This window comes from Pristiophorus japonicus, chromosome 12, assembly GCF_044704955.1.
Source record: "Pristiophorus japonicus isolate sPriJap1 chromosome 12, sPriJap1.hap1, whole genome shotgun sequence".
Classification (NCBI taxonomy): Eukaryota; Metazoa; Chordata; class Chondrichthyes; family Pristiophoridae; genus Pristiophorus; species Pristiophorus japonicus.
The window spans coordinates 24,953,721-24,978,971 of record NC_091988.1 but is presented as its reverse complement, the minus strand read 5'-3'; the positions used below and the strand labels follow the sequence as shown (position 1 = coordinate 24,978,971).

At 45.5% G+C, this 25,251-nt stretch overlaps 1 protein-coding gene across 2 annotated transcripts in view; it reads right to left on the bottom strand.

Annotated features, from left to right (window-relative positions):
• cadpsa (Ca2+-dependent activator protein for secretion a) overlaps window positions 1-25,251 on the bottom strand; it is a 603,717-nt gene that overhangs the window by 280,678 nt on the left and 297,788 nt on the right. For both annotated transcript variants that reach the window (XM_070894664.1, XM_070894665.1), the window contains exons 7-8: window positions 23,370-23,481; window positions 3,447-3,586 (exon numbers count right to left, since the gene is read on the bottom strand). In XM_070894664.1, the coding sequence (XP_070750765.1) occupies window positions 3,447-3,586; window positions 23,370-23,481 (252 nt within the window). The remainder of the gene's footprint in view (window positions 1-3,446; window positions 3,587-23,369; window positions 23,482-25,251) is intronic.

Genomic DNA, 25,251 nt, shown 5'->3' with positions numbered 1-25,251 from the left:
TTTCCAAAGACCTTAGGAAATGGGAATTTTACCAAGGGACTGGATGATATTAAATCCATGCTCAAGAAAGGGAAAGGGGATAAGCTAGAAAATCATAGGCTAGTTGTCTTGCCTCAGTTGTTAGTAAGGTTTTATGGCTAAATTTTGCAAAATCCCACGCACTTGGGATCGGCCTTGCACACAACCAGAGCATATTGAAGACTCTTGTTTTCTGTCCACTAAAATCAATAGTTAGAAAATTGGAGTGAGCGTTCGAATTTCTGATAGGCACTCTGAGGGCCACCCCCTCAGCACAAAGGCGGAAAATTATCGTAATGTGTGTTTTTTGGTGCCATTCAACAAACTCTTAAACAGGCATTATTTACTCATGGGTCCCAGATATCACTGAGATTCCTACTTGTCTGCATGGGAATCCCAGGCATAAAATTTGTCCACCCTGGGGATAAAAAAAATACTTCAGATAGTAAGTGTAGTCTGTTCGAAAGTCTTAAAACATTATAATAACCAGGGCTCCTTTTCCTGTGAATGTCTTTGCCTAATATATGTGCATTATGTAAAAAAAAATGATACCCAAAAGGCACGTTTTCTGCAAGTATAATTCAACCAAAGCAGTGCAATGACCCACATAATTACATAACTGAACTGATACATGCCCTCTTGACAGTATCACACTGCTCTAAAACTCAGTCACATGCTCAACAGTGGCCAATAAGATGGAAATGTTGGTTCAGCCTGCAAGACACAATTCATTTTACCATTTTTTAGCAATTACAATTCTCCCTTCATATATTTGCTCAATTTGCCAATGTGATTGTTTCTTTTTACAACTGTCCAGTTACACTGTAGCTAAACCTCTGTGCTCAGTCTTCTCCTGGTCCCTAGCCATTCCTCAAGTTCCAGCCAGTTTCCAATTTGTGCGCACATCACTGTCACTGAAATACGTCTGCAATGACCCAGTTATTCCTGTAATTCATATTCTGCTCACATGCTCTTCATTGAGTCCATCTTTTAATCGACTGACTGTTCCCTTGAAAATCGCAAACATTTTTCATCATATTAACTGGATTTATAATGGTATTCTGTCAGTTAAAATGCTAAATATCAACAATGTAAAATAACATCTTTAATCATGTTCTTTGAACAAATGGGGGTATTCATTCTAAGTTAAACTCTTCGTTGTGGTGTCCATATTTTAATCAGATCATGTAGTCAACAGCTGCCACAATTCTTTTACCAAACTCTGTATTACTATTAGCAATACACTTAGGACAAAGTAATTATATAAGAGGGAGACAAATATGGGTCTTGACCTTCCATTTTTTATTCAGTATACAATCTGATTAAATTGTCATAGAAGAGAACAGCTGGAAAATGTGACTGTTGTAAGAAGTTCTGTACAATCTCTAAATGAACTATTTTCTGTGTTTTTGATGGAAATAGAAATGACTGTCATTGCAAGCACTGGAACAATGGTGATTAAATATTGCAACCTTTTCATGTCTGCAGTCAGCATCTGACTATTGTGATTGAATTGTGTGGAACTCTGATTAAATGACAACTTTGAATACATCAGCAGTCGCAAAATAGACGAAATACTGACAACATCACAGAATGCAAAGATTAGCGCGCATACACCTGTTTGTTGTTGCTATAATGTTCTAATTAGGGGTTAAAATTCCTCTTTTACAAAAAAATGGGAGAATGCCTGATTTATTTTACTAACAAAATTGCAAGAAGTTGTAGCTTTAAAATGTGCAATTTTTGAGAATGCAATTTTATTAGTGGCTCGTTACTACTGGAGAAAAATAGGCATTTTCCCATTTTTTGGAATAACAGCAAATACTATGTTACAGTAATCTCAAAACTGTAATGTATATGCTTCATGGGTTCTTTGTTTAAGAATTCATAGCAACACATTGCTATTAAGAACTGGTTGGTTTATTAACAAAGGTTGAACAATCAAACTAAATATTATCAGTTCATCCACTAGGCTCACAACTGCATACCTCATCGTGGATGACCTAGACTCAATTGACTGGGGTTTTATTGAGTCTTGTGACCATCACGTGACTGACTAAGCCACTCGCAATGCAACAGCTCTACAAAGCTGTGAGCATACACACAGGTACATACTTTACAAAAAACAAGTTATTGTTCTGGTTATAACGTCACATTGACAACTGTATTATCCATAACTACTTAGAAGCAGTGAAATAAAGGAGCTTCCAGAAATATATCAAATTGTGCGTCCTGTTCAGACCTTAGCATGACTAGGATGAGCCAGTAGTTAGATGATGATTAAGAGCCAAATGAAACATCAGACATAAAATCCGAGCAATAAATTTAAATTTTGAACCATTATTCCTACATGCTGATACAGCATTATTCCTACATGGCAGATGCAGTATAATGTGGATAAATGTGAGGTTATCCACTTTGGGGGCAAAAATGCGAAGACAGAATATTATCTGAATGGCGACAGATTAGGAAAAGGGGAGGTACAACGAGACCTGGGTGTCATGGTTCATCAGTCATTGAAAGTTGGCATACAGGTACAGTAGGCGGGGAAGAAGGCAAATGGTATATTGGCCTTCATAACTCGGGGATTTGAGTATAGGAGCAGGGAGGTCTTACTGCAGATGTACAGGGCCTTGGTGAGGCCTCACCTGGAATATTGTGTTCAGTTTTGGTCTCCTAATCTGAGGAAGGACATTCTTGCTATTGAGGGAGTGCAGCGAAGGTTCACCAGACTGATTCCCGGGTGGCAGGACTGACATATGAGGAGAGACTGGACCTTTATACACTGGAGTTTAGAAGGATGAGAGGGAATCTCATAGAAACATATAAGATTCTGACGGGACTGGATGCGGGTAGAATGTTCCCGATGTTGGAGAAGTCCAGAACCAGGGGACACAGTCTTAGGATAAGGGGTAGGCCATTTAGGACTGAGATGAGGAGAAACTTCTTCACTCAGAGAGTTGTTAACCTGTGGAATTCCCTACTGCAGAGAGTTGTTGATGTCAGTTCATTGGATATATTCAAGAGGGTGTTAGATATGGCCCTTATGGCTAAGGGAACAAGGGGTATGGAGAGAAAGCTGAAAAGTGATACTGAGGGAATGATCAGCCATGATCTTAGTGAATGGTGGTGCAGGCTCGAAGGGCCGAATGGCCTACTCCTGCACCTATTTTCTATGTTTCTAAAGCTGATACCTGTCACAGCATTTGTAACCGAGACATGAAGCAACACCGTAACTGCACTTATTTAGAATGAACAGTAGTGCTGTCAAGGGTTAAATTGATTTTAGTATCTGGAAATAACTTAAAGGGTCAGATATGCTAGTTAGACAACCAAATGTAATTCGTTTTAAATGATATTATATTAAAAATAAACCAACACCCGCATTTAAAAAAAAAAGTACTGTCATTTATGGGTTGCATACTTACCCACAATGCTTCATATTCTGTGGTTTATCCATCCGAACTGCCAATTTAATTTTCAGATCCTGATCGGTGCTGTTTTTTGAAACAACCATTTTGTGCAAATCGGCTGATTTTGGACTATTGGGTGTAGGGTGCAAGACAACCTGAAAAAGAACACACAAATAATGGTATTTTACTGTATGTAGCAGTATAACTATGAACTGGATTACAGTCATGGGGAAATAGCAAAAACTTACTCCAAATCGACTTAGGTCAGTGTATGTGGCCAGCTCTGAAAAAACTTGCGGGCAGTGAAGAAAAAGCAGTGCACATTCGGCAGACATTAGGGCAGGGATAGGGGAGGGAAGGGAACTGGAGAGGACCTCAACAACCAAGCACCAAACATTGCAAGGAAAAGCTCAAACAATTAAAATAATAAAAATGAAGTAAATCCTACCAGAGAAATGTGAGCTGCTGGCTGCGATGTCATGGTGGGGGGGGGGGCGGGTAGCCAGAGAGACACTCTTTCTCCCCCCCCCACCCCCAAAACGCTCCTCCTCCCCCCCCCAAAAAAACTCTCCTCCTCCCCTCCCCCCCCGCAAAACTCTTCTCCTCCTCCTCCTCCTCCTCCTCCTCCTCCTCCCGCCCCCCGCAAAACTCTCTTCCTCCTTCCCCTCCCCCCCCGCCCCATCAAAATTGTCAAGCACAGCCAGTAAATAAAAATTAAAAGTGAAATCCTACCTGCCCAGGAACTCAGCGGGCTGGCTGGCCGGTGCGGGAGGCCACTCGGCCGGGGATAGGGTGCGGCGAGATCGGGCGTCCCTTCGGCCTGGGATAGGGGCTGCGAGCATCGGGTCCTGTTCACAGCCCACAGGACGCACTGGGAGGGCAGGAGCATGCGCGCAGTTCTCACTGAGCATGCGCGCAGGTGCCAGCAGTGCTTTCTGCGCTGGCCTGTTGCTCTGCCCCCCTCCTTCAGCCTCCACGCCACGCCAGGGCACCGGGGGCTCCGAAGGGCGGCCAGGATGGGGCCCCTTTTTTCTGGTGCCCTTTCCAGGGCGCAAAATCGACGCGCTTCATGTCAGTATGCTGAAAAAAGGGGTTGGGCAATGTTGGGCCCTATGGTCTTGAGAGGTGGCTGCAGAGATAGTGGATGCATTGGTCCCAGCAGATTGGAAAACTGCAAATGTAATGCCCCTATTTAAAAAAGGAGGCAGACAAAAAGCAGAAAACTATAGACCAGTTAACCTAACATCAGTGGTTGGGAAAATGTTGGGGTCCATTGTTAAAGAAGCAGTAAAGAAGGACATTTGGAAAAGCAAAATTCGGTCAGGCAGAGTCAGTATGGATTTATGAAAGGGAAGTCAGGTTTGACAAATTTGCTGGAATTCTTTGAGGATGTAACGAACAGGGTGGATAAAGGGAAACCAGTGGATGTGGTGTATTTGGACTTCTCGAAGTCATTTGACGAGGTGCCACATAAAAGGTTACTGCACAAGATAAAAGTTCACGGGATTGGGGGTAATATATTAGAATGGATAGAGGATTGGCTAACAAACAGAGAATACAGAGTCGGGATAAATGGCCCATTCTTTGGTTGACAACCAGTAACTAGTGGGGTGCCACAGGGATCAGTGCTGGGACCCCAACTATTTACAATCTATATTAACGACAGCACATTCTGGAAGGGGAGGGTGAACAGCCAGCTGTCATGATACATATAGGTACCAACGATATAGGTAAATAAACGGGATGAGGTCTTGCAAGCTGAATTTAGGGAGCTAGGAATTAAATTAAAAAGTAGGACCTCAAAGGTAGTAATCTCAGAACTGCTACCAGTGCCACGTGCTAGTCAGAGTAGGAATTGCAAGATAGCTCAGATGAATACGTGGTGGAGGAATGGTGCAAGGAGGAGGGATTCAAATTCCTGGGATATTGGAACCGGTTCTGGGGGAGATGGGACCAGTACAAACCAGACGGTCTGCAGCTGGGCAGGTCCGGAACCAATGTCCTAGGTGGAGTGTTTACTAGTGCTGTTGGGGAGGGTTTAAACTAAAAAGGCAGGGGGATGGGAATCTATGCAGGGAGACAGAGGGAAGTAAAAAGGGGGCAGAAGCAAAAGGTAGGAAGGAGAAAAGCAAGAGTGGAGGGCAGAGAAATCAAGGGCAAAAATCAAAAAGGGCCTCATTACCACATAATTCTAAAAGGACAAAGAATGTGAAAAAAAACAAGCCTGAAGGCACTGAGTCTCAATGCGAGGAGCATTCATAATAAGGTGGATGAATTGACTGCGCAGATAGCTGTTAACTGATATGATGTAATTGGGATTACGGAGACATGGCTCCAAGGTACCAAGGCTGGGAACTCAACATCCAGGGGTATTCAATATTCAGGAAGGACAGACAGGAAGGAAGGGGATGTGGGATAGTGTTACTGGTTAAAGAGGAGATTAACACAATAGTAAGGAAGGACATTAGCGCGGATGGTGTGGAATCTGTGGGGTCGAGTTTCGGGCCACGCCTAGAATGGCGCAGCCCTGACATGGACGCCCGTTTTTCGCGCCTAAAAGCGCGACAAAAATGTACCTCGTAATTCTCGGGCTCCCTGCAGGTCCCTTGGAGCTCGGCGCGGCGTGCAGACAGCAGCGGGGGGCAGAGCCACAGAGGCGTGCCGATTCTGCAAATCCAGGGGGGCGGGGCTAAGTAAATGAGAGAACGTCATACCGGCAGCCCTGAGCGTGCACGTTGGAGCGCGCACACGCAGTAGCCCATAAACAGTGGCACTCGGCCATTTTTAAAGGAACTTAAAGAAAAGTGCTGATTTGTCTCGTGGACCTCTGGAAAGGTTTGGGATTAAATTTTGGTGATTTTTTGGTGTCTGAAGGAGTGCTTTTAACAGCAGCGTTGAAGAAATCACCCGCTGAAATCAGGGAGTTCTGCTTTTCACTGCTAAACTTCCTTAATTTGCTGCATAGGTGCATGCAAAATAAGGACTCTGTGTTTTGAAAAATAAGAGTGTCAATTCAATAAAGCAATGGAACAACGTCCACCAAGAACAAAGAATTTCTTGCATGAGGAAGTGGAGAGATTAGTCAACGCCATTGAGCAGAGATGGCAGGAGCTAGATACCAGCAACAGAGGTCGCATAAAAGTGCCACCTAAAGAAATGAAGAAACACTGAAACCAAGTTGCAGAAGATTACTGCGCAGTGGTGCATACCATGAGATCTGGAAGCCAGTATAAAAAGAAATGGCACGACCTTGGTCAAGTAGTTAGTGTAAGTAATATTTTAATTTTTTAATGTAATCGTAATTGTAATGTGACTATCTATATGTCCCACCCTGCAGAAAGACGCACTCGGTAAAAATTATATTTTACTCTTTGCAGAAGAAATTGGCCCACAACAAAAGGGAAGCAACTCGAACAGGAGGAGGCGTGCCCAATCTGCATCCACTGACACCCTTGGAACAGAGGGTAGCTGCGATGATGAGTCGTACATGGAGAAAAGCAATCAGTACAGCACAAGCTGGGCCTGCACGCGAGGAAGAGGGCAAGTCCTGAAAATGCATCGTGATCCTTCAAATCAACCTGAAGCGTGGCCTGCTATGTGTGAGAGGACTCATGCCACCCATCCTGCCCCCTCCCTTGCTGTTAAACATTTGACTCTTCTGATGTATTTTGCAGATGATGATGATGCTGATGCTGCTGCTGCCAACCGTGAGGATCCTGAAGATACAGAATAAGAACCAGTACAACCAGATGCGGACGATCCAGACTGGATGATGGCAGCGATGACTGAAATGCCTACAGGGGAGAGCTTCCAAATTAATGTTTATGAGCCCCCATTAAGGGGCATCAGAGTTTCAACCCCTTGCATAGGTTCTGGTTCCACCTTCCATGGTTTTGATTCCGATGTTGCGGGTCCCAGTGGTTCTGCTGGTGTAATGCAGTAGTTTACAGCCAGTGCACCACCGTCCGAGCCTGCACCTCCCACTCGCATAGGTTCTGGTTCCACCTTGATTCTGACGATGCGGGTCCCAGTGGTGCTGGTGATATAATGGAGCAGTTTATACCCATTCACCCACCATTCCAGCCCATGCCTCTCTCTCTCGTACTGCCGTCTGGAACACCGAGCGCCCCACCGTCCCAGCCCACGCCTCTCGCTCTCGTACTGCCATCAGCAACACCGAGCACCCCACTGTCCCAGCCCGCGCCTCTCGCTCTCGTACTGCCGTCAGCAACACCGAGCGTCCCACTGTCCCTGCCCGCGCCTCCCAGTGCAGTAGTGCCGCGAGGCAGACCCAGGTAGAGGAGAAGGAGATTGGAAACACGCTCTTCTGAGATGCAGTGTGCAACAGATGCGGCTCAGGATGTGGCATTGGGTATGGAGACCAATGAGCTTACCCAATCACTCATCGGTAGCGTCAGTGCAATGGGTGAAGAGGTGACGGTCCTGACGGGAGAAATAGCAGTAATGACACGGGAACTTAGGGAGGGAATGAACGAGGGAGTGCAATCGATGGCACAGGCTGTCAGGGAGGTAGCTGCTGCAATAAGGGCACACAGCCCAGCCAATCAAATGACACCCCCATGAAGAAGTGGACATTCACTGAGATGTGGATAAGAGATAGTTGCAGCATTTCTTTGCTGCTTTTGTTCTTGTTCTTGATGTAGCTGTAGTAGCGTTTCTCACATTGAAATTGTTTTGTAAGTTTTGTAACTTGACAATTTATAAGTGATTTTAGGGTTTTCAAGTGATCTTATAGTGTAAATGCTCTCACTTTTTGTAACTTATTTAATTTTGCACCTAAAAAGTGATCTTGAAGTTTAAGTGATCTTAAGAGTGTAAGATTTTTCACATTGAAATTGTTTTGTAACTTTACATGTTTATAAGTGATCTTAAAGTTTATAAGTGATCTTCAAGAGTCATATTACAAAGTAAAGTTTGATACAACAAATATTTTATTACAGTAACGTTAACTTTTCAATAAAATATTTTTTCATTAAAACTGAATCATGTTCCATTAACACAACACAACGTAGGAACAACTCCAAAGAATAAACATGCCCATGTGCAACAGTGGTCGCAGAACCCTCAGGCATCAGTAATTGAAGCGTTCACGGATGAGCTGCTGGTGCAGGGCTCGAGCAATCGTTAAAGGAGCACGATGGACAGCCCTCCTCCGACCTCGTGCTCTTGCATGCTTTCCTGATCGGCGTCATCAACCTCATCCTGCTCTTCCAAAATACTATCATCAGGCACTGGCCCTCATGTGGGTCTTCTGGTTCCACTACCAGCTCCTGCTGCCTCATAATGGCTAAGTTATGGAGCATGCAGCACACAACAGTGAAGTGACCGACAATCAGAGGAGATTATTGCAAGTGGCCTCTGGAATGGTTCAGGCATCGGAAACGCTGTTTCAATGTGCCAATGGTCCTCTCAATTATGCTGCGCGTCGCAATGTGCGCCATGTTGTATTGACGGTCAGCTTCTGCCTGTGTCACACGTAGGGGCATCATGAGCCAGGTGGTCAGGCTGTACCCTGTCTCCCAGTAGCCAGCTCTGCCCTTCTGGCTGCTGCTCAAACATGTCAGATATAATGCTGTCGCGTAGGATGAACGCATCATGGGTGCTGCCAGGGCATCTCGCATCGACTGACATGATGCGCTGCTTGTCGTCACACACGAGCTGCACATTGATGGAGTTTTCTATTCCTGTACTGCTCGGAATCCTCCACAGGTGCTCACAAGGCGATGTGGGTACAATCAATGCAGCCCTGTACCTTTGGGAAGCCGGCAATCCTGAAGAATCCCACAGCCCTCTCATGGATCGCTTGTGCGGTCAATGGGAAATTGATGAAGTCATTCCTCTGCGCATATAGTGCAGCCGTGACCCGGTAAACGCAGGCATGTATTGCACGTTGAGAAATGGCGCACACATCTCCAGTTGTAGCCTGAAACGATCACGAGGCATAGAAGGCAATTGCAGCTGTCACCTTCACTTCCAACAGACAAGGCAGTTGGCGTTCTGCTTCTGGGCTGCAAATCTGCTCTCAGCATATCACAGATCTCAACGACAACTTCTCTGCGGAAACACAGCCTTTTGACACAATCATCCTCGCTCATGTCCAGGTACAAGCGCCTGGCTCGATATTGCCAACGTGGGTAAGGTCTCTTGCCCATCAGCCTACGGGCTATGATGTTCCTGGTGCGGTGAGCTCTAATCAATTCTCTCCGATGCAGTGAATTGCTGGTGAACCATTGCATAATCCGTGGTGTTGACAATGCAGCACCCATTCAGCAATTAAAATTTAAGTTTCAAACTGGCTAGCTGGCTGCCTCTCCCTGTCCCGTGGCCGAATAGCCTTAGCCTCAGCCTCCCTCGCAGCTCGAAGGCTGCTTGCTGTGTCTTCGGCTGCCGTCGAGCCACTGACGCCGCCCCTGTCTCCGACATGGAAGGAAGGCCTGCCTGAAGCACCGCAGCTCGAAGGCTGCTTGCTACTATTGTTGTTGGGCTGCCGTCGAGTCAGTTACGCCGCCCATGTCTCCTACATGGAAGGCCTGCCTGAAGCACCACAGCTCGAAGGTTGCTGCTGCTTCACACAGGTAGGAATATTCAATATTTTATATTTGCTTTGTTTATAATTTTTTTATTCAGGATGGCGCTTTATTTGTATAAGTAACACTGTTGAATGCTTGTAAAATTTAATTACTTCCGTTCCTCCCCCTCCACCCACCTGATTTGTAACCTACGCCTGATTTCTAAAGTGTCGGCAAGGTTTTTCTGAGCGTACAAAAATCTACACTTACTCCATTCTAAATTAGTTTGGAGTAAGTTTTCACTGCCTAAACTTTCAAAACAGGCGTAAGTGGCCGGACATGCCCCCTTTTGAAAAAAAAAATCTGTTCCAAAATGAAACTGTTCCAACTGATTAGAACTGGAGCAAACTAAATGCCGAGAATTGCAATTTCTAAGATATTCCATTCTAAATCAGTTACTCAAAAAAAATAGGAGCAACTCAGGCCGAAACTTGATCCCTATGTGGGTAGAACTGCGAAACATCAAAGGGCAGAAAACGTTAGTAGGAGTTGTGTACAGACCACCAAACAGTAGTAGGGAGGTTGGGGATGGCATCAAACAGGAAATTAGGGACGCGTGCAATAAGGGTACAGCAGTTATCATGGGTGACTTTAATCTGGCTATTAATTGGGCTAACCAAACTGGTAGCAATACTATGGAGGAAGATTTCCTGGAGTGTATAAGGAATGGTTTTCTCGACCAATATGTCGAGGAACCAACTAGAGAGCAGGCCATCTTAGACTGGGTCTTGTGTAACGAGAGAGGATTAATTAGCAATCTGGTCACGCGAGGCCCCTTAGGGAAGAGTGACCATAATATGGTAGAATTCTTCATTAAGATGGAGAGTGACACAGTTAATTCAGGGACGAGGGTCCTAAACTTAAAGAAAGGAAACTTCAACGGTATGAGAAGTGAATTGTCGAGGAAAGACTGGAGAATGATACTTAACGGGTTGACGGTGGATAGGCAATGGCAAACATTTAAATATCACATGGATGAACTACAACAATTGTACACCCCTGTCTGGCGTAAGAATAAAAAAGGGAAGGTGGTTCAACCGTGGCTAACAAGGGAAATTAGGGAAAATGTTAAATCTAAGGAAGAGGCATATAAATTGGCCAGAAAAAGCAGCAAACCTGAGGACGAGAAGAAATTTAGAATTCAGCAGAGGAGGACTAAGGGTTTAATTAGAAGTATGAATAATAGGGAAAATGGAGTATGAGAGTAAGCTTGCAGGGAACATAAAAACTGACTACAAAAGCTTCTATAGATATGTGAAGAGAAAAAGATTAGTGAAGACTAATGTAGATCCTTTGCAGTCAGAATCAGGTGAATTCATAATGGGGAACAAGGAAATGGCAGACCAATTGAACAAATACTTTGGTTCTGTCTTCACTAAGGAAGACACAAATAACCTCCCGAAAATACTAGGGGACCGAGGGTCTAGCAAAAAAGGGGAACTGAGGGAAATCCTTATTAGTCAGGAAATGGTGTTAGGGAAATTGATGGGATTGAAGGCCGATAAATCCCCAGGACCTGATAGTCTGCATCCCATAGTACTTAAGGAAGTGGCCCTAGAAATAGTAGATGCATTGGTGGTCATTTTCCAACATTCCATGGACTCTGGTTCAGTTCCTATGGATTGGAGGGTAGCTAATATAACCCTACTTTAAAAAAAATGAGGGAGAGAGAAAACAGGGAATTATAGACCAGTTAGCCTGACATCGGTGGTGATGAAAATGCTGGAATCAATTATTAAGGATGTAATAGCAGCGCATTTGGAATACAGTGACAGGATCAGTCCAAGTCAGCATGGATTTATGAAAGGGAAATCATGCTTGACAAATCTTCTGGAGTTTTTTTAGGATGCGACTAATAGAGTGGATAAGGGAGAACTGGTGGATGTGGTGTATTTGGACTTTCAAAAGGCTTTTGACAAGGTCCCACACAAGAGATTAGTGTGCAAAATTAAGGCACATGGTATTGGGGATAATGTATTGATGGGGATAGAGAACTGGTTGGCAGACAGGAAGCAAAGAGTGGGAATAAACGGGTCCTTTTCAGAATGGCAGGCAGTGACTAGTGGGGTGCTGCAGGGTTCAGTGCTGGGACCCCAGCTATTTACAATAGACATTAATGATTCAGACGAAGGAATTGAATGTAATATCTCCAAGTTTGCAGATGACACTAAGCTGGGTGGCATTGCGAGTTACAAGGAGGATGCTAGGAGGCTGCAGGGGGACTTGGACAGGTTAGGTGAATGGGCAAATGCATGGCAGATGCAGTATAATGTGGATGTGTGAGATTATCCACTTTGGTGGCAAAAACATGAAGGCAGATTATTATCTGAAGGTGACAGATTAGTAAAAGGGGAGGTGCAACGAGACCTGGGTGTCATGGTACATCAGTCATTGAAGGTAGGATTGCAGGTACAGCAGGCAGTAAAGAAAGCAAATGACATGCTGGCCTTCATAGCGATGGGATTTGAGTATAGGAGCAGGGAGGTCTTACTGCAGTTGTGCAGGGCCTTGGTGAGACCACACCTCGAGTATTGTGTGCAGTATTGGTCTCCTAATCTGAGGAAGGACATTCTTGCTATTGAGGGAATGCAGCGAAGGTTCACCAGACTGATTCCCGGGATGGCAGGACTGACATATGAAGAAAGACTGGATCGACTAGGCTTATATTCACTGGAATTTAGATGAATGAAAGGGGATCTCATAGAAACATATAAAATTCTGATGGGATTGGACAGGTTGGATGCAGGAAGAATGTTCCCGATGTTGGGGAAGTCCAGAACCAGGGGTCACAGTCCAAGGATAAGGGGTAAGCCATTTCGGACCGAGATAAGGAGAAACTTCTTCACCCAGAGAGTGGTGAACCGATAGAATTCTCTACCACAGAAAGTTGTTGAGGCCAATTCACTAAATATATTCAAAAAGGAGTTAGATGTAGTCCTTACTACTAGGGGGAATCAAGGGGTATGGCGAGAAAGCAGGAATGGGGTACTGAAGTTGCATGATCATATTGAATGGTGGTGCAGGCTCGAAGGGCCGAATGGTCTACTCCTGCACCTACTTTCTATGTTTCTATGGAAGAGACTGAGTAACCAAATGTAATGTAGCCAAGTTTGCTGATGATACAAAGATCGAGGAAAAGCAATGTGTGAGGAGGACACAAAAAATCTGCAAAAGGACATAGACAGGCTAAGTGAGTGGGCAAAAATTTGGCAGATGGAGCATAATGTTGGAAAGTGCGAGGTCATGCACTTTGGCAGAAAAAAATCAAAGAGCAAGTTATTATTTAAATGGAGAAAGATTGCAAAGTGCTGCAGTACAGCGGGACCTGGGGGTACTTGTGCATGAAACACAAAAGGATAGTATCACAAAAGCAAGTGATCAGGAAGGCCAATGGAATCTTGGCCTTTATTGTAAAGGGGATGGAATATAAAAACAGAGAAGTCTTGCTACAGTTGTACAGAGTATTGGTGAGGCCACACCTAGAATACTTCGTGCAATTTTGGTTTCCATATTTACAAAAGGATATACTTGCTTTGGAGGCAGCTCAGAGAAAGTTCACTGTTGATTCCGGAGAATTGGGGTTTGACTTATGAGGAAAGGTTGAGTAGGTTGGGCCTTTACTCATTGGAATTCAGAAGAATGAGAGATGATCTTATCGAAACGTGTAAGATTGTAAGGGGGCTCGACAAGTTGGATGCAGAGAGGATGTTTCTGCTGATGGGGGAGGCTAGAACTAGAGGGCATGATCTTAGAATAAGGGGCCGCCCATTTAAAATAGAGATGAGGAGAAATTTCTTCTCTGAAGGTTGTAAATTTGTGGAATTCACTGCCTAAGAGAGCCATGGAAGCTGGGACATTGAATAAATTTAAGACAGAAAGAGACAGTTTCTTAAATGATAAGGAGATAAGGGGTTATGGGGAGCGGGCAGGGAAGTGGAGCTGAGTCCATGATCAGATCAGCCATGATCTTATCAAATGACAGAGCAGGCTTGAGGGGCCGTATAGCCTACTCCTGTTCCTATTTCTTATGTTCTTATTATGTAATCTACCAAAATTCCCTGGATTCTGGGGTGGTCCCAGCAGATTGGAAAACCGCAATATAATGCCCCTATTTAAAAGAGGAGGCAGACAAAAAGCAGGAAACTATAGGCCTGTTAGCCTAACATCTGTCGTTGGGAAAATGCTGGAGTCCATTATTAAGGAAGCAGTAGCGGGACATTTGGAAAAGCATGATTCAATCAAGCAGAGTCAGCATGGTTTTATGAAAGGCAAATCATGTTTGACAAATTTGCTGGAGTTCTTTGAGGATGTAACAAGCAGGGTGGATAAGGGAGAACCAGTGGATGTGGTGTTTTTGGATTTCCAGAAGGCATTCAATAAGGTGCACATAAAAAGTTACTGCACAAGATAAAATCTCATGGGGTTGGGGTTAATATATTAGCATGGATAGAGGATTGGCTAACTAACAGAAAACAGAGTGTCGGGATAAATGGGTCATTTTCCGGTTGGTAAACAGTGACTAGTGGGGTGCCGCAGGGATCGATGCTGGGTCCTCAACTATTTACAATCTATACTAATGATGACTTTGATGAAAGGACCGAGTGTAAATAATGTAGCCAAGTTTGTTGATGATACAAAGATGGGTGGGAAAGCAAGTTGTGAGGAGGACACAAAACATCTGCAAAGGGGTACAGACAGGCTAATTGAGTGGGCAGTAATTTGGCAGATGGGCATATAATGTGAGAAAATGTGAGGTTATCCACTTTGGCAGAAATAGAAAAGCAAATTATAATTTAAATGGACAAAAATTGCAAAGTGCTGCAGTACAGAGGGACCTGGGGGTCCTTGTGCATGAAACACAAAAAGTTAGTTTGCAGGTACAGCAAGTGATCAGGAAGGCAAATGGAATGTTACATAGAAACATAGAAACATAGAAAATAGGTGCAGGAGCAGGCCACAGCCCTTCTAGCCTGCACCGCCATTCAATGAGTTCATGGCTGAACATGCAACTTCAGTACCCCATTCCTGCTTTCTCGCCATAACCCTTGATCCCCCGAGTAGTAAGGACTTCATCTAACTCCCTTTTGAATATATTTAGTGAATTGGCCTCAACTACTTTCTGTGGTAGAGAATTCCACAGGTTCACCACTCTCTGGGTGAAGAAGTTTCTCCTCATCTCGGTCCTAAATGGCTTACCCCTTATCCTCAGACTGTGACCCCTGGTTCTGGACTTCCCCAACATTGGGAACATTCTTCCTGTATCTAACCTGTCTAAACCCGTCAGAATTTTAAACGTTTCTATGAGGTCCCCTCTCATTCTTCTGAACTCCAGTGAATACAAGCCCAGTTGATCCAGTCTTTCTTGATAGGTCAGTCCCGCCATCCCGGGAATCAGTCTGGTGAATCTTCGCTGCACTCCCGCAATAGCAAGAATGTCCTTCCTCAAGTTAGGAGACCAAAACTGTACACAATACTCCAGGTGTGGCCTCACCAAGGCCCTGTACAACTGTAGCAACACCTCCCTGCCCCTGTATTCAAATCCCCTCGCCAAGAAGGCCAACATGCCATTTGCTTTCTTAACCGCCTGCTGTACCTGCATGCTAACCTTCACTGACTGATGTACCATGACACCCAGGTCTCGTTGCACCTTCCCTTTTCCTAATCTGTCACCATTCAGATAATAGTCTGTCTCTCTGTTTTTACCACCAAAGTGGATAACCTCACATTTATCCACATTATACTTCATCTGCCATGCATTTGCCCACTCACCTAACCTATCCAAGTCACTCTGCAGCCTAATAGCATCCTCCTCGCAGCTCACACTGCCACCCAACTTAGTGTCATCCGCAAATTTGGAGATACTGCATTTAATCCCCTCGTCTAAATCATTAATGTACAATGTAAACAGCTGGGGCCCCAGCACAGAACCTTGCGGCACCCCACTAGTCACTGCCTGCCATTCTGAAAAGTACCCGTTTACTCCTACTCTTTGCTTCCTGTCTGACAACCAGTTCTCAATCCATTATTGCGAGGGGGATAGAGCATAAAAGCAGGAAGTCCTGCTATAACTGTACAGGGTATTGGTGAGACCACACCTGGAGTACTGCGTACAGTTTTGGTCTCCGTATTTAAGGAAGGATATACGTGCATTGGAGGCTGTTCAGAGAAGGTTCACTAGGTTGATTCTGGAGATGAGAGGCTTGACTTATGAGGATAGGTTGAGTAGTTTGTGCCTATATTCATTGGAGTTCAGGAGAGGTGATCATATTGAAACTTATAAGATAATGAGGGGGCTAGGGGGCTTGACAAGGTGGCTGCAGAGAGGATGTTTTCACTCATAGGGGACATAGTCTTAGAATAAGGGGCCGCCCATTTAAAACTGAGATGAGGAGAAATTTCTTCTCAGAGGGTTGTAAATCTATGTAATTCTTTGCCCCAGAGAGCTGTGGAGGCTGGGTCATTGAATATATTTAAGAACATAAGAACATAAGAAATAGGAACAGGAGTAGGCCATACGGCCCCTCGAGCCTGCTCCGCCATTCAATAAGATCATGGCTGATCTGATCATGGACTCAGCTCCACTTCCCCACCCGCTCCCCATAACCCCTTATCCCTTTATCGTTTAAGAAACTGTCTATTTCTGTCTTAAATTTATTCAATGTCCCAGCTAGTTCGTGCCCTCTAGTTCCAGTCTCCCCCAACAGTGGAAACATCCTCTCTGCATCCACCTTGTCAAGCCCCCTCATAATCTTATACGTTTCGATAAAATCACCTCTCATTCTTCTGAATTCCAATGAGTAGAGGCCCAACCTACTCAACCTTTCCTCATAAGTCAACCCCCTCATCCCCGGAATCAACCTAGTGAACCTTCTCTGAACTGCCTCCAAAGCAAGTGTATCCTTTCATAAATATGGAAACCAAAACTGCAATTAAGGCGGAGATAGACAGATTTTTGAGCGATAACAGAGTAAAGGGTTATGGGGAACGGGCAGGGAAGTGGAGCTGAGTCGATGATCAGATCAGCCATGAAATTATTGAATGGCAGAGCAGACTCGAGGGGTGAAATGGCCTACTCCGGTTCCTATTTCTTATGTTCTTACATCCGAACGCCTCCTCCACGCTGGGGTTCGCCCCCCCCTTTCTGTCGTTCCGAAATCCGGAAATACCCGAACCTGGGCTGGAGTATTTCCGGATTTGTGACGTCACAAAGACGCTCGAATGTCCTGGAAAAGCCCAGAATCCGGAACAGCCTCGGTCTCAGATTCTCGACACTGCACCACTAGTGATGTCTGTTGTAGCTATATTTGTGTATTTATCTTACTCGGGTCCTGGGTCCAGAAGTTAGACTGTGAGGTATCAGGTACAAATAATTAAGGTGTTTGTCTGAAATTCTTCTTTGCATTTGGCAGAGAAATTAAACGACGATACGTATGTCTCTGCCTGTTATTGGCATCTCTGCCGGTTACTGGGGTTTCTGTTCTTCTTCAGCAGTTCCCGGAGGCAAGGATAACTTGCTTCCACATTAAAATGAGTTCTAAGGTGACTGATGAGACCAATGTGGGATCTACAGTCTCTGTCACAGGTGGGGCGGACGATGGTTGGAGGGACGGATGGATGGTGTGCTTGATTTGTCACACGCTCCTTCCGCTGTTTGTGCTTGGTTTCCGCGTGCCCCCGGCGAAGAGACTCGAAGTGTTCGGTGCCTTCTCGGATGATTCTCCTCCACTTTGAGTGGTCTTAGGCCAGGGATTCCCAAGAGGCGGTGAGGATGTTACATTTTTCCAAGAAAGATTTGAGGGTGTCCTTGAAGCATTTTCTCTGCCCTCCTGGGACTCGCTTGTCGTGACGGAGCTCGGAGTAGAGCGCTTCTTTCGGGAGCATCGGGCATGCGGACAATGTGACCCATCCATCGGAGCTGGTTGAGTGTGGTCAATGCCTCGATGCTGGGGATGTTGGCCTGAGAGAGAACGCTGATGTTGGCGTGCCTATCCTCCCAGTGGATTTGCAGGATTTTGCGGAGGCAACGTTAGTAGTACTTCTCCAGTGCTTTGAGGTACCGACTATACATAGTCCATGTCTCTGAAGCATATAGTATGGCGGGTATCAATGCTGCTCTGTAGAACATTGAACGGTGCCGGGTTTGTGATCCTGGTCTTCGAACACTCTTTTCCTCAGATGACCGAAGGCTGCACTGGCACACTGAAGGCAGTGTTGGATTTCATCATCGATGTCTGTTCTTGCTGACAGTAGGCTCCCGAGGTATAGAACTTGGTCCACATTGTTCAAGTTCTCGTCATGGATTTTGATAATCGGGTGGCAGTGCTGTGTGGCGGGGGCAGGTTGGTAGAGTCTTACGGATGTCTAATATAAGGCCCAGACCCTCGTACGCTTCCGTGAAGGTGTCAACGATTGTTTGGAGTTCGGCCTCCAAGTGTGCGCAAACGCAAGGGTCGTCTGCAGTTCAATGGCAGAGGTTGGAGCAACCTTGGATCTGGACTGGAGGCGACGGAGGTTAAACAGTTTTCCGTTTGTCCTGTAGATTATCTCCACTCAAGCGGGAAGCTTGAAGCATTGCAATGAGGAAGACTGAGAAGAGTGTTGGTGCGATGACACAGCCTTGCTTGACCCCGGTCTGCACTTGTGTTGGGTCTGTGGTGGATCCGTTGACAAGCATCACGGCTTGCATGTCATCGTGAAGCAGACGGAGAATGGTGAAAAATTTTTGAGGTCAGACAAATTTGAGAAGGACACTCCATAATCCCTCACGGTTGAAGGCCTTTGTGAGGTCAAAGGCGGCCATGTACAGAGATTAATGTTGCTCCCTACATTTTTCATGGATTTGTCACACGGTGAAGATCATGTCCGTTGTGCCCCTTAGTGGACGGAATCCACATTGCAACTCTGGGAGGAGCTCTTCGGCCATTGGGAGGACACAATTGAGGAGGATTCTTGCGATAACTTTTCTTGTGGCCGAAAGCAGAAAAACTCCTCTGTAATTACCGCAATCGAACTGGTCACCTTTCTCGAAGATGGTCACGTTTACGGCATCTCCGAGATCCCCTGGCATGCTCGCCTCCTTCCAGATAAAGGTAACGAGGCCATGGATTCACCGCCATGCTTTAGTACTTTAGTGGGGATTCCATCTGCTGCCTTGTTTTTCAGTTGTCAGATGGACTTTTCAACCTCATGCTGGGCTGGGATTGTGCTGAGGTGGTGACGGGTAGCATGCTGTGGGATGGAGTCAAGGACATTCACTTCAAAGACAGAGTCTTGGTTGAGGAGATCCTCGAAGTGCTCCTTCCAGCAGGCACTGACTGCCTCTCTGTCCGTGATGAGCACACCTCCGTCCTTGATGAGTACCTCTTCGTTCTTGGTTCTCAGTGGAATATCACCTTGAGTGCTTGGGCCGTAGGTGGTCTTAACTGCGCTAAAAAATCCATGCACATCATGATTGTCGGCTGGATGCTGGATCGCCTGCGCTTTTTCCACCCACCATCTGTTCTTTAGGTCACGAGTTTTTTGTAAGGCCTCGACCTTCAGTTGCCTATTCATCTGCTTTCTTTCTCTCGATTTGTGATGTTGTTTCCGATTCAAGAATGTCTTGTATTTGCGGTTTATTAGCTCCTGGATCTCCTGGTCATTCTCATTGAATCAGTCTTGATGCTTCCTGATAGAGTAACCAAGAGTCTCTTCGCGGGTGCCAATTATGATGGCCCGGAGGGCAGACAGAGCACTATGGACACTCTGCAGCTCCAGTTCATTGGAAGTCGCACGTTGGCTGTGATGCGTTGGATGAATAGGGCTTTGTTTGCACGGTCTTTGAGAGCTTCAGCATCGTTTTTTCAGCGGCAACATTTCTGTTCCCCTGCTGTTTTAAGGCTACGTTGATGGAGATAACAGAGGGGATTAGGTGGTGGTCAGTCCAGCAGTCGTCAGCTCGTCATGGCCCTGGTGATGCGGATGTCCTTGCGGACCCTCGCTCGGACGGTGTTGCCATGAGGCCTTGTTGACAAGACCATGTTCTGAGCATTTCGTCAGGCGGAGGATACCATTGGAGTTGGTTTTTCCTACCCCTTCCCTGCCAATCACACCTTTCCAGAGGTCGGTGTCCTTTCCAACTCTGGCATTAAAGTCGTCGAGGAGAATCAGCTTGTCGCCCATTGGGAGTCAGGAGAGGGATTGTTCAAGGCTGGAGTAGAATTCCTCTTTGGCCTTGTCAGTAGCTTCTAGGGTTGGGGCGTACGCAATGATGACCGTAGTGTACAGGTTCTGAGTTAGAGTGAGCCGAAGGGTCATGAGGCATTCATTACTGGGATTTCTGTGGCAGCTCTATTGGTATCCTACATTACAACAGTGACAACCCTTCAAAAAGTACGTTATTAGCTGTAATGTGCTTTGGGGCGCCCTGAGATCTGAAAAAGTGGTCTATACATGCAAGATTATTTTTTTCTGTGTTTGCTTCTGTTGCCTCTGTCTGTGATTGTAATCATGTGTATCTCTATTAACGGCATTTGTCTGTTACCGGCATCTCTGTTACAACTGTACTGATGTCTCGGTTATTGGTATCTTTGCTTGTTATTGACCTATCCCTTACAGCTGTACTGATGTCTCTCTCTATTTGTTATTGCTATCTCTATTATAGATGTACTGGGATCTCTGCCTGTGACTTTATGTGACGAGTGGCTTTAACTGTGTCTGGGTGGCTTTCCCAGTGAATGGATAGGTATGTCTGTAACTGGATGGCTCTGCTGGTGACTGGGTGACTGGGTGTCTGTTCGTTTGTATCCTGTTTGAGAATAATCTGTTGCTGATTCTGAAACAGCAAGAACAGACAGTGCAGACAACTCATCAGAGATTATATAATCACCATAATGCCACTCCTTTCTGATTGCAGATCTTTATTATATATGCAAGCCTGGCCTTGCTAATTGGCATATTAAATATTTACAACAGCAAAGAGCAGCACCTTCTGTCTATTACTCATCATTGGATAGAACAGTCCTAATTCTTTAACTTGTATTTGTGCATTTATGGACAAGTTAACCCATTTTCTGTTTCAGATACTGGTCACTGGTTCGACCTCAGCTAGAATGTTGTGTCCAATTGTGGGAACCACACTTTAAGAAGAACAGCAAGGCCTCGGAGAGGGTACAGAGGAGATTATACTGGAATGATACCAGAGATGAGGGGTTTCAGTTATCTGTGGAGAGTAGAGAAACTGGGACTGTTTTCCTTAGAGCAGAGAAGGTTAAAATGAGATTTATGGCGGTGTTAAAAATTATGAGGGGTTTTGATAGAATAGATAGGGAGAAATGGTTTCCACTGGGAGGGTCTGTAACCAGAGGACACATTTAAAATAACTGGCAAAAATGCCAGGGGGAGATAGGAGAATGTTTTTCACTCAGCGAGTTATGATGATCTGGAATGCATTGACTGAAAGGGTGATAGAAGTAGTTTCAATACATAACTTTCAAAACAGAAGTGGATCTCTACTTAAAACGGAATATTTTTCAGGGCTACAGGGAAAGAGCAGGGGACTAATTGGATAGCTGTCAGAGAGCCGGCACGGGCACGATGGGCCGAATGGCCTCCTTATGTGCTGTATGATTCTATGAGATGACGCTGATGAATATACTGTGTATTTCCAGCTTTATCATTGTTTAACGTAAATGACTGGCTTGGGGCATTGATGACCACAACATAGCCGACAGACTTGATGTACATAAAACATTTATTGACTACCCATGTCATTGCTCGTGGATATAATACTCTTCTATTCCGTTTCAATTCTCCCCATCATTCTGCTTGATTTCTACATTTTCTGTCTATCTCAACCTTTATCTATATATGCTTCACACACTCGCTTTCATTCTTGACTATAATATGTATCATCTTCATAGTATATTGGGAACCACAATTGCCAATGATTGTCTTCTAAATTTTTACGGTAAAACTTCACTGTCATTTGCTGCTTGTTCCCTTTTTAGTTAATGTTACAGAATTCTAATATGTGGGTTGGAATTTGCCAAATGATCACTACTTGTCTTTTGGGATGGGGTGTGCGGTGGGGTTAAGTACTTTGGGGGAACTCCAGAGACGATAGCAGTCAGCGGAGGAAGGAATTTCGGGGCAATGGAGTGCCAAGGTTTCCTTATACGGCGCAGAGGAGCACTCCTGTTTCTCCTGGCCTCACACAGAAACACAATTTAAAATAAAAGATCTTCTTGGCCTTCTTCTGGACCTGCTCTGCTTGCTGCCAGTTTTTCCTGGTGAGGCTGGCACTGGGCACCGGACGTTCAACTGCGTCAGAATCACACAGGAGTCCGATTTATGTTGTAGGACCTCGACTTTTGCATATTTATGAGGTCCTTGCCTGCCTGGAGTGAGGGCTTCCGATACTGCCCAAAACACGCCTGTTTAATTGCCGTGGAGCAAAAGTGTGCTGCAAGCAAAGGCGAATGGCACGCTGCCCCACTTTTAAACCCCAGGGTCTGTTCACATGAGAACATGCTGTCACCCAAAACCCTGCTCCTGCCTGCTGGCCAAGGACTGACTGCTGCTGGGATTGGTCAGGCGACTCATCAGCGCTATGGACAAGAGGCCTGGGACTTAAAATGATTCCGGCCTCATTCCAGCGGGGCAACACTCATCAACCGAGTTAAAATCGGAGTTTCAGCTTCTTGTTTGTTTAGTCAACACAGAAAGTTTGAAACATTGCTACTTGAATTCTACAATGATGTTATGCTGCAATTCATAACATTTATTACAGTGGTACGTTTTACAGTGACTTAAAATCGAGCCAACATTGATTCTATGCATTATGTTCCAATGTCCTTTAGCATTGCAGAGATGGGACTGCAGTTGTGCAGGCAGGGCCAGAGGCAGGTGGAAATCTCTCCTGGTATCGGCGGCATGAGGCCAGGGATATTTCATCAAGTGGGCTGGTTCAGCAGGTGATGTGTGACAAATCACAAAGTAATGAGTGAAAGGCTCTCAGACACAGAGTAGTATACGCTTGTATTAGGGGATGAACAGGCAAGCATGCGAGTGGCAGAGTTACTGGCTGCCAGCTGCAATGTTTAGTATTACACTGATCTCAGCACAGATCAGTCCCTTATACAAGATGCACCATTGTTTTCCAATCAAGATATTTTAAGAGCCTAAGAAATAAAAGCAGCTCGACTTGTTTGCTATTTTCCAAGGGAGCTTTGGTCAGTGATATGTTGAGAGTGGGCTTATAGAGATTGAAAACCACTTTTTTGGCAGCAGACTCCAAATGCAATCAGTACAGACTTGGCACTGTCTCATTGGCATAAATCATTCATTGCAGGAAGTAAGAAGCACTTACCCGCCCAAGCTCTTTGTCCTCCAAAGCCAACACGCCAGTGCTCTCTGTGAAGAGTTTCACCTTTACTGCAGGAAGTGGGTGTGTGCTGGTAAAGTCACCTTGGGTACCCCAGCTGGAGAAAAGATACAATTGTAGAAATGGTAAACTTAGTCTCTTTTAAATACGTAAGAACATAAGAAATAGGAGCAGGAGTAGGCCATACAGTCCCTCGAGCCCGCTCTGCCATTCATTAAGATCATGGCTGATCTGATCTTGGCCTCAACTCCACTTTCCTGCCTGTTCCCCATAACCCTTAACTCCCCTATAGTTCAACAATCTGTCTATCTCAGCCTTGAAAATATTCAGCCTCCACAGCTCTCTAGGGTAAAGAATTCCAAAGATTCACGACCATCTGGAGAAGAAATTACTCCTCATCTCCGTCTTAAATGGGCGACCCCTTATTCTGAAACTATGCCCCCTCGTTCTAGATTTCCCCGTGAGAGGAAACATCCTCTCAGCATCTACCTTGTCAAGACCCTTCAGAATCTTGTATGTTTCAATAAGATCACCTTTCATTCTTCTAAACTCCAATGAGTATAGGCCCAACCTGCTCAACCTTTCCCCATAAGACAACCCCTTCATCCCAGGAATCAACCTAATGAACCTTCTCTGAACTGCCTCCAATGCAAGTATATCCTGTTATGTCTTTAGATGCTCTGATAGTGACTCCACGAGGCAATATGTTGTGCTTGAACAGTAGTGACCTTAGTCCTTTATTGATAACTCCAGAGTGAGGATCACACCTGGTGGCCTGCCTTTTATACTAAGCCTGGCACACCTGTACAGGTAACCTACAAGTCTCCCACTGTGGTGCCCTCTGATGGCACACCTTGTGATAGTACAAGCAGTAGCCATGTAGGATACATGACATCACTCTCCCCCAAGCCTTTAGTGCAAAGTGCCTTCATGCATTGACTGTGCTCTGGGCTTAGCTCTATCTGGTTGACCCTTCGTTCCCGGGTGTGGCCTTGGTGGCGATGGGGTCTGGGGGCTGTGCCTTAGCACGGTTTGCTCTTTCAGGCTCGTGGCGGTTGGTGCCATTGGGTGCCTGAGAGGTGGAGCCGATCAGGGGCAGGGTATCGATACCGGTGCCGTTGCCCTCCTGAGATCGCTTGCTCTGCAGCTTGTATGTATTGGCTGCTTGTGGCCACGCTCCATGGTGCATCACTTTGGTCCCAGGGACGCAGGCTACTACATTGGGTAGCTCGCTGGACCTGTGCTCCCGATGGGTGTCTGCCTGCTGCATTGACCGTATGCAGTTGAAATCCTACATCACACAACGTTTCATTACTCATAGTAAATAACCTGTAGCTCAGTTCGCGATCACGCAATTTTTCTTTGCTTATTACATGTATAAAATTCTGATCATCAATTGCAAGCTTTACATTAACTCGCCGTTGCTATTACATTGATTGAGAATGTGGAACTGTCCCTTTAAGTGTGGTAGGTTGTAGACCTCCTTTAAGAGAGCCTTGCTATCTTTACCCCAATCCTCTTCTCCGTTTGGTGCCACGCGTTGCTCCATCAGCGCTGCACCTCTTGGTCTGGCTGCCGCCATCTTTTTCTTCAGCGTATCACCTCGTGGTTTGGGCGTCATCTTTCCTCCATCCACGATGTCGGCTGCTGTGATCCTCTTCTCCCCGGGTTCTGCCACCGAAGTTGGGAAGTCGCTTTTGGATCCGATTTCCTTTCTCCGGAGTCGTGCCACTAGAGCCTGGTAGTCGTCTCAGCTGGATCAACTCCACGCAGTCGTGCTGAGCGGTCTGTGCCTCGGCTGCTGTGTTGGTATGCTCTCTGGTGCTGGGTCCACCCTCAGGCGAGGGCTTGCTTTGCCTCTGAGCGC